This window comes from Rutidosis leptorrhynchoides, chromosome 2 (assembly GCF_046630445.1).
Source record: "Rutidosis leptorrhynchoides isolate AG116_Rl617_1_P2 chromosome 2, CSIRO_AGI_Rlap_v1, whole genome shotgun sequence".
NCBI lineage: Eukaryota > Viridiplantae > Streptophyta > Magnoliopsida > Asterales > Asteraceae > Rutidosis > Rutidosis leptorrhynchoides.
The window spans coordinates 18,220,861-18,230,433 of record NC_092334.1 but is presented as its reverse complement, the minus strand read 5'-3'; the positions used below and the strand labels follow the sequence as shown (position 1 = coordinate 18,230,433).

General features: G+C 37.2%; 1 protein-coding gene and 1 non-coding gene across 2 annotated transcripts; both read right to left on the bottom strand.

The window, feature by feature from the left end:
* Positions 1-400: 400 nt before the first annotated feature.
* Positions 401-1,390, bottom strand: LOC139887663 (uncharacterized). The gene is made up of 2 exons (XM_071870733.1): positions 874-1,390; positions 401-759 (listed from the first exon to the last, which is right to left on the bottom strand). Exons 1-2 carry the CDS (start codon positions 1,388-1,390, stop codon positions 401-403), a joined length of 876 nt encoding a protein of 291 aa, XP_071726834.1.
* A 3,645-nt stretch (positions 1,391-5,035) lies between these two features.
* Positions 5,036-5,142, bottom strand: LOC139895090 (small nucleolar RNA R71). The gene has a single exon (XR_011775558.1). It is a non-coding gene; the product is annotated as a small nucleolar RNA R71 (small nucleolar RNA).
* Positions 5,143-9,573: the final 4,431 nt, after the last annotated feature.

Below are 9,573 nucleotides of genomic sequence, written 5' to 3'. Positions count from 1 at the left end.
ACTAAAGTGAATCATTAGTGCATAAGTGCATATTCAAGAAATGTGAACTGTAAACACTAGTGCTACATTCTAAATTAATATATTATCATTTCTTTATTTATAACTAATAACTATATAACTAGTAAGTATAAGGATAATGATATTATAACTATAATATATATATTTTTATTGATTCTATTAAACTTCTTGGCATAAACGTATTTACTAATAATTTATTTATTTATATATAACCATTAGTTTCAATATACATTTAAAATTACGGGTATTACAACTCTACTCTCCTTAAAAATGATTTCGTCCCCGAAATCAACAATAATCAAACTTTGTCACATAACTTGGCAATTTGCGCATATCAATACCAATATCAATTATTATAATAATGTAATTATTAGGTTCTACCTTAACACGATCCATCAGTCCTCAATGCGAACACCCTGCCGTTGGTAGTCACTCCTCCGGTATTATCACGTTGGCTCTTGCAATCTCTAGCGACATGTCCCGTTTTACCACAATTATAACAAGCTCCAGTTTCTTTGTAACACGTGTCTGAAGGATGATGTTTACCACAAGTTTTGCATAGGGTGATCTCAGGATCCCCGTGTTTATTACGTTTTGTGTAATGATTATGCAAATTTCCTTCTTGACTTTTCTTTTCATCTCTATATTGGTCATTTTCGTTTCTCTTCCTGTAGCTAGCCGCCTTTGATGCTTTGTAGTCTAATTCTTCCATTTCGATGTTCTTAGCAGCATTTGCAGCCTCTGCCACGTTAGAAAATTGTCCATTGACAATCTAAGATCGAACACGATACTTCACCGCCCACTTAAACTTTTCAGCTTGCTCAGCTGGTGTTCTGGCTACAGTGCCTAGAAAACTTGCAAGTCTAACAAATCTGGCCATAAAGTCAGTAGTAGATTCGTCCTCAAGTTGACGAATGTTATCATACTCTCGAACGTACGCCTCTCGATCAGCTCTAGAAAAGTATTCTTGATAGAATTCTTGACGAAACTCGTTCCATGAAAGTGCATTAACAAATGCATCACCTCCCTTGGCATGCTTGATTGCTTTCCACCATCTTCCCGCATCACCCTCTAACTTATAAGTAGCTAATTTTACCTTGTGGTTGTCAACACATCCCAAAACCTCAAAAATTTTCTCCATGTGAGCAATCCAATTCTCAGCATCAATCGGAGTTGGTGCTGAGCTAAAGGTTTGTGGTTTCTGCTTCTGAAATCTATCCAACCATACATGAAGATCGCCAAGTTGTATTGTTGTTCCACCAGAACCTTCAGATGTGTTAGGTGGGGTTTCGAGTGTGGTCGCAATGGCATTTACTGGAGTGGGTTGTTCGTGAATGGCATTTACAGTTTGAGTGACTATAGTAGGTATCATACTTGATAATGCTTGATTTATTGCAGTTCAAGATATTCGGGTCCACTGCATTCTCATTTGATCTCGGCATACGATGACGAGTTGTGCTTTGAACCTTACGACGGGAGTTTCTTTTCAAAGCATTGTGAAAAGGAGGCATCTATAAGAAATAAAAAGGTTGAAATCAAAACCCTAATAAGGATACCGAAAAGGAAATTAAGAGAAAGTTGTCGAAAACAATAGCGGAAGTGTAACCAAGTTTCACGGGTCAACACCGGTAAGGTTTCAACAAGAAAGAACCTGGCTCTGATACCATAGCTGTAACACCCCATTTCCTAACCGAAAATGGATGTTACATTAACGATAATCAATAACACTTATTCATCAATAACACTTATTCATCAATAAACAAAACATTAATTGTCCAAATGAACCAAACTGAAAGTACATTACATAATTCATATGATAACGATATTAATATTGAAAGAAATCTTGAACAAACTTTTCCAACGGCTTCAACTTCCCTATAGCTTTGTTCCTTATGTTCCTTGATAACCTGCCGTATGGAAAGAAAATTGCGGCTGAGCAAAAGACCCAGTGCGCGGATACGAATAAAAGAAAATATATACGTTTTATAAAATAATTTTTGAGTAACGAAAATGAGTTGGCGATGAACTGAACAAGGATAAATATCTATCAATGAGATTCAAACGAATTTAGAGTCAATGGGATTTTTACAAATCCAGAGTCAATGGGATCCAAACGAATCCAGAATCAATGGGGTACGACAATTCGAGCTCAATACAATACAATACAATACAATACAATACAATACAATGGGTACCTGGACTGCAGATCCAAGTGTACCAAACAATGGTGAAGAAGGCGTTGGGCACTACACCTTCATTCACAACAATATGATCCAATACAATAACTACGGTTAACCAATACGCCTCCTAAAAACCCTACACCACAATGAGGAGACGCCGTAAAAAATCACACCATTATGGTAGTGTCATGCCATCGGTGCCACAATGACATGCCTATGGGCACCTCCATAGGAAGTTAATAGCTCGCATACCCAGAATAGAATAAATAACGCTAATCAAATATTTGGCCATTCAAGTGAGGTACTAACAATGAAGGCAATGACAATAACAATGAGTTCAATAATTAAAGGCCCAATAACGATTTCCCGAGGGTCAATAATTAATAGGAGGTCAATAACGTATAGAGTTCAATAACAATTACCGATCAATAAGATTAATTAAACTAATACGATCAACAATATGGATCAATTCAATTTTATTATATATACAAAGAAACATCAGTATAAAAATATGTTGGTTATCCGTGCAAAACATAAACAAAACAAAATATCATAAGAATTACTACTACATGGTAGTTAACAAACGAATTCTAGTGAAGTATCACGGAGTATATATATTTATAACTATATATATAATGAACATGAAGTAAAAGCAAATCTTTAGTCAAAATTGATGGAGATTCATATAACTACTTCAAATATTTTACTCCGTTTGAACAATTTTGTATATATTTAGTACGTAAAAGAAATTAAAATTAGAATCCGTAAATTAGAATCCGTACCTTTACAATGAAACGAGTTATTACCGACTAACGTAATGATCAAATCTCTCTTGGTGTCTATGTTCTTCGTTTTTCATAATTTGTGGTGATATACATATATATATTAACATGCATGAATATGAATAAGAGACCGATATAAAGAGTGTATATATATAATATATATGGTCGGTCATTAACAATTATTATTTGACTAACAAAGTGATATGACTATGCGAACCCATGTGTTTTGCCGAATTTGTGTCCATTACCATTATTTAATTTCCATTCATTCATACCATAACTAGCATTGATTCCTTCTATTAATTAAATTTATTAATTTATTAATATTCTTAAAGTAGAAGTATTAATATATTTTATTTATTTTATAGGTTTATCATCCCTTATTTTTATTATTGAATATAGAAATAGAATTGTGTCGAAACTTTATACAAATTGATGACGAATGAGTTGGAAATCCTTATCAGAAAACTTGTTAATTCCTCTATCTACATCCTTAAAATAATTCATTGGGTCATCTAAAGGTTACCCACTAAAGTGAATCATTAGTGCATTAGTGCATTAGTGCATATTCAAGAAATGTGAACTGTAAACACTAGTGCTACATTCTAAATTAATATATTATCATTTCTTTATTTATAACTAATAACTATATAACTAGTAAGTATAAGGATAATGATATTATAACTATAATATATTTTTATTGATTCTATTAAACTTCTTGACATAAACGTATTTACTAATAATTTATTTATTTTATATATAACCATTATTTTCAATATACATTTAAAATTACGGGTATTACACTTAAGGTCTTAGATGTCACCTTGCATCTTGTAATTAGGTTTGAGTGTTTGTCAAAGAGAACTCTTAGCAAACCTATTAAGTAGCTTACACACTTGATCAATCAATCGGGCTAAATAACAAAACTTACATCCAATACCGAGGGTAAAAGATCTAGATAAACATTTCTCAATCTTGATTAATATCACAACTATCCTTATTTGTTTCTTTTCCGATTTGATAAACGTTAAAATACCAAAAACATTTCATTTGTAAACTAGAACTTATCTTGATTCGCTCATCGTTAAAGGGCAAACCAAAATATCTTGTACCTTTAGTTATTATTTCCTTAGTTAATCATAATTTAGTTTTCAATACTAGTTTGGCTAATATATTGTCCTTGGAACGATACACGGATTTACCATTTACTATACTACTCCACGATCGGGTACACTGCCCGTAAGTGTGTGTAATTCTTAAACCGGTACTTTTTCAAACGATAATTTATATACACGATTTCGCACATCAAGTTTTTGGCGCCGCTGCCGGGGACAATAGTGTCAAAATAGAATTGTTAACTATTTCTTGATTAAGTAGTTTCTTAATTTTGATAAATTGACTTTTATATTTGTAGAGTCGGTACGGTTAATGGTTTTGTTAGGTGTGTTTTGACAGATTTCTAGGTTGCATATGCCACATACCCGTACTTCACAATCTCCATTGTATACACCACATCCAGAACCAGAAAGAAAGCTTGGTAAAATACCACAAGAAGTACTTGACGTGTTTGAATCTTCAGGGAAGCCACAAAGTTCTTATTCGGAATCATCAAGCACCACCAGGCCACGTTATTCTAAAGGTGAACCCATTGATCCACCAATCTTTGAAATGGCAGATGAAGCTCCAAAACCATCCATGGAGGCCAAGATGAAGGCCACTCGAACCGGTCAAGGAAGTGCCATTGCTCAGCCCTCCATTACGACTGGATTCGAAATCAAGGGACCTATTCTCCAAATGATCAATAACCAATGCCAATTTGGTGGGGATCCAAATGAAGATGCTAACGAACATGTTCGTATTTTTCTAGGAATTTGCAGTTTATTCAAACTTGCAACTGTCACCGATGATAAGATTATCTATTTGAGACTTTTCCCTTGGACACTCAAGGGAGATGCACGCGATTGGTTCGATTCTTTACCCGAGGGTACCATTACCTCTTGGGAGGAAATGTTGGAACGGTTTCTTAAAAGATTCTTTCCGGCTTCTAAAGCCGCAAGACTCCAACAAGAAATCACTCAATTTTGTCAAAAGCCGATGGAAACTTTGTATGAAGCATGGAATTGTTTTTCAAAGATGTTAAGAGGGTGTCCTAACCACGGGTTAGATACTTTCCAAAAAGTCCAAATCTTCTACAAAGGTTGTGATGTAGCAACCCGAATTTCCATTGATCAAGCCGCAGGTCGGTCATTTATGGATAAAACCGAGCAAGAGGCTTACGAGATTATTGAAAAGCAAGCCGATTACTCACATGAATGGCATCAAGAAACACCAATACTTCGTTCCTCTCAAGTTTCAAGTGCCACAGGTGCTTATGATGACATTGGTTCTCTTAGTGTCAAGATAGATGGTATTACAAGGAACTTGGAAAAGATCATCAAGGAGATCCATGGAATGAAAGTAGGGTGTGAGTTGTGTGGTGGTTTACATTTATCTAAAGATTGTGATGCAGGTTTAACCATGGCGCAAAAGGAAGAAATAGCTTACATAAACGAAAGGAACAACAATTACCATGGAAGGGCACAATTCAATCGAAACTTCAACAACCCTTACAATTCTTAAGGTCAAAATAGCTCAAATTTTCAAGGAGGATCTAGCGGGGGTTTCCAAAATCAAGCTTCGGGGTATTTTCTAAAACCCCAAGTTGAAGAGAAAAAGTCAAATTTGGAGAGCATGATGGAGAAGTTGATTGCATCTCAAACTCCAATTGTTACAAGCATTAACCAAACCAATACGAGTATTAACCAAACAAATGAGAAGAATGAGCAAAATTTAGAAACCAACAATCTTCCATTCATAATTTGGAACAACAATTGGGTAATCTTGCTAAACTGTTGAGTGAAAGGAAACAAGGGGAATTTCCAGGCAACACGCAATCTAATCCCCGAAATGAGCAAGCCAAGGTTATCACCACCCGAAGTGGGTTAACCTATGATTCACCAAAGATGCCGGAAGCTTTTGATTTTCGTGTTCCATTAACGAAAGAAAGTGAGCCACTTAGCATGAATGAAACGGAGAAAGCAAAGGAGCCGGAAAAGGTGGTTAGAGGTGTTGACAAAAAGCACACGGAAAGTCAAGAAAGTACGGTGCGAGTCAAACCGGTTGCGAAGCCATATCAACCACCGCTCCCATTCCCGAGAAAGCAACAACTTGAAAGGCTCGAGGCGGAGAAGTCCAAATTTTTGGACATGTTTAAGCAAATTAACATTAATATGCCTTTTGTTGATGTGATTTCAGGTATGCCTAAATATGCTAAGTTTTTTAAGGATTTGCTCACTAACAGAGGAAGATGGAGAAACTTTCCTCCGTGACGATGAATGACACATGTTCAGCGGTTCTAATGAACAAAATTCCTGAGAAGCTTTCTGATCCGGGAAGTTTTACCATACCATGTTTGTTGGGAAATTTGGAATCTATAAGGGCATTAGCTGACTTGGGGGCTAGCATCAATTTGATGCCTTATTCTTTATATGTGAAACTAGACCCCGGGGCACTAAAACCAACCCGAATGGCTATTCAACTAGCTGACCGCTCAATTAAAGTCCCTCGTGGAATTATTGAGAATATGCTAGTTAAGGTTGGCACTTTAGTATTCCCAGCTGACTTTGTGATTTTGGATATGAAAGAGGATACACAAGTACCTCTTATTTTGAGTAGACCTTTTCTAAACACGACTTGGGCGGTTATAGACGTGCATGGGAGTAAACTAACCCTTAGCATAGAGGATATACATGTTACATTCTCTGTTGACCAAGCCATGAAATATCTTGCGTCTACCGATGATAAATGTTATTATATGCAAAGTGTAGACACGAATGTTGAGTTGTTGCTGGAATTTCCAGAATTGCAAGAGTTGAGCGAATGCACTTTAGGTGATTTGGATGAAAAGAACATACTGGAAGACATGGAAATGATGGCTACATTGATGGCAAATGGTTATGAGCCGATTGAAGAAGAGTTTAGGGAGTTAGAGAAAGATGAGAAGTACAAATGTAAAACACCATTGAAGAACCACCTGTTTTGGAACTAAAGCCACTTCCAAGTCACTTGGAGTATGCTTATTTACAGGATGATTCTAAGCTCCCGGTAATAATATCTTCATCTATCACAACAAGTGAGAAATCACAGCTTGTTTCTTTGCTAAAGGCCCATAAAACGACCATTGCATGGAAAATCCACGACATTAAGGGTATTATTCCTTCATATTGCACACACAAAATTCTAATGGAAGATAACTCCAAACCGATTGTGCAACGTCAAAGAAGGCTAAACCCCCATATGCAAGATGTGGTTAAAAAGGAAATCATTAAATTGCTAGATGCAGGTCTAATCTACCCGATTTCTGATAGCCCGTGGATAAGCCCGGTACATTGTGTTCCTAAAAAGGGTGGTATCACCGTTACCACCAATGATAAAAATGAGCTTATTACCACACGGACTGTTACGGGGTGGCGTGTTTGTATTGACTATCGAAAATTGAACGAGGCCACTAGAAAAGACCATTTCCCACTACCATTTATTGACCAAATGTTAGAAAGACTAGCGGAAAATAGCTTTTATTGTTTCCTTGATGGTTTCTCGGGATACTTCCAAATCCCAATCTCACCCGAGGACCAAGAAAAGACTACCTTCACGTGCCCATATGGCACCTTTTCATATCGTCGAATGCCCTTTGGTCTATGTAATGCTCCGGCAACATTTCAAAGGTGTATGATTGCTATTTTCCATGATATGATTGAAGAATGCATGGAGGTGTTTATGGATGACTTTTCGGTCTTCGGTAACACTTTCGATTCATGCCTTCTTAATTTAGAGAAAATGCTAATTCGGTATGAGAAATTGAACTTAGTACTTAATTGGGAAAAATGTCACTTTATGGTTAAAGAAGGCGTTGTTCTCGGGCACAAGATCTCGAGTGTTGGTATTGAGGTGGATCCTGCCAAGGTTGATGTCATTGCCAACCTACCACCTCCTTCTAATGTGAAGGGTGTGAGGAGTTTTCTAGGGCATGTCGGGTTTTACCGCCGGTTCATTCAAGATTTTTCTAAAATAGCAACGCCCATGAATAAACTCCTCGAGAAAGATGCACCTTTCGAGTTCACAAAAGAATGCACAATTGCATTCAACACTCTCAAAGAAAAACTTGTTAACGCGCCAATAATTATAGCTCCAAATTGGTCTTTACCGTTCGAGCTAATGTGCGATGCATCGGATTTTGCGGTTGGTGCAGTTTTGGGCCAACGGGTTGAGAAACGTTTCCAACCCATTTACTACGCAAGCAAGACTTTACAAGGGGCTCAATTGAATTACACGACCATGGAAAAGGAGCTCCTTGCTATTGTCTTTTCTTTTGACAAATTCCGATCTTACCTTGTTTTATCAAAGACCATTGTCTTCACCGATCATTCGGCATTGAAATACCTTTTCTCAAAACCCGAGTCCAAACATCGATTACTACGTTGGGTCTTGCTTTTGCAAGAATTCGACATCGAAATTCGGGATAAGAAAGGTGCCGAGAATCTTGCGGCCGACCACCTCTCTAGACTTGAAAATCCAAATCTTGAAGTACTCCACGAATTGAGTATTAAAGATGATTTTCCCGATGAACACCTTATGAGAATAGAGAAGGTGGACGAGCCTTGGTATGTTGATATTGATAATTACATCGTTAGGAAATTCCTTCAAAAGGGTTGGTCACACCAAAAACGAAGAAAATTCTTTAGTGACCTCAAATACTACTTTTGGAAAGATCCCTATCTTTTTAAACGATGTTCGGATGGAGTAATTCGCATGTGCATTTCTGGTGAGGAATGCACATGAATTTTGCTTGATTGCCATCTTGGCCCTATGGGTGGGCACTTTGGACCTCAAATCACGGGGAGGAAAGTTTATGAGGCCGGTTTCTATTGGCCTACAATCTTTAAAGATGCCCACCTAGTTTGTAAATCATGTGATGTGTGCCAACGGGCCGGAAAAATCACCCAACGTGACGAAATGCCTCAACAAAGCATTCAAGTATGTGAGGTGTTCAATGTATGGGGAACTGACTTCATGGGCCCGTTTCCTAAATCTCATTCTTTTCACTACATACTCGTTGCAATCGATTATGTGTCTAAATGGGCTGAAGCGAAAGCTCTCCCAACTAATGATGCACGAGTAGTAGTCACTTTCTTAGAAAGCCTATTTGCTCATTTTGGAATTCCAAAGGCACTCATTAGTGACCGGGGCACCCATTTTTGCAATGCTCAAATGGAAAAAGGTGATGAAAAGATATGGGGTACTCCATAAATTCTCGACTTCTTATCACCCGCAAATAAGCGGGCAAGTCGAAAATACTAACCGTTCATTAAAACGAATTCTAGAGAAAACTGTTGGTTCCAACCCAAAAGAGTGGGCAATGAAGCTTGACGATGCTTTGTGGGCATTTCGCACCACCTACAAAACACCTATCGGAACTACTCCCTTTCATTTGGTTTATGGAAAGGCATGACATCTCCCTTTGGAGATTGAACATAAAGCTCATTGGGCATTAAGGG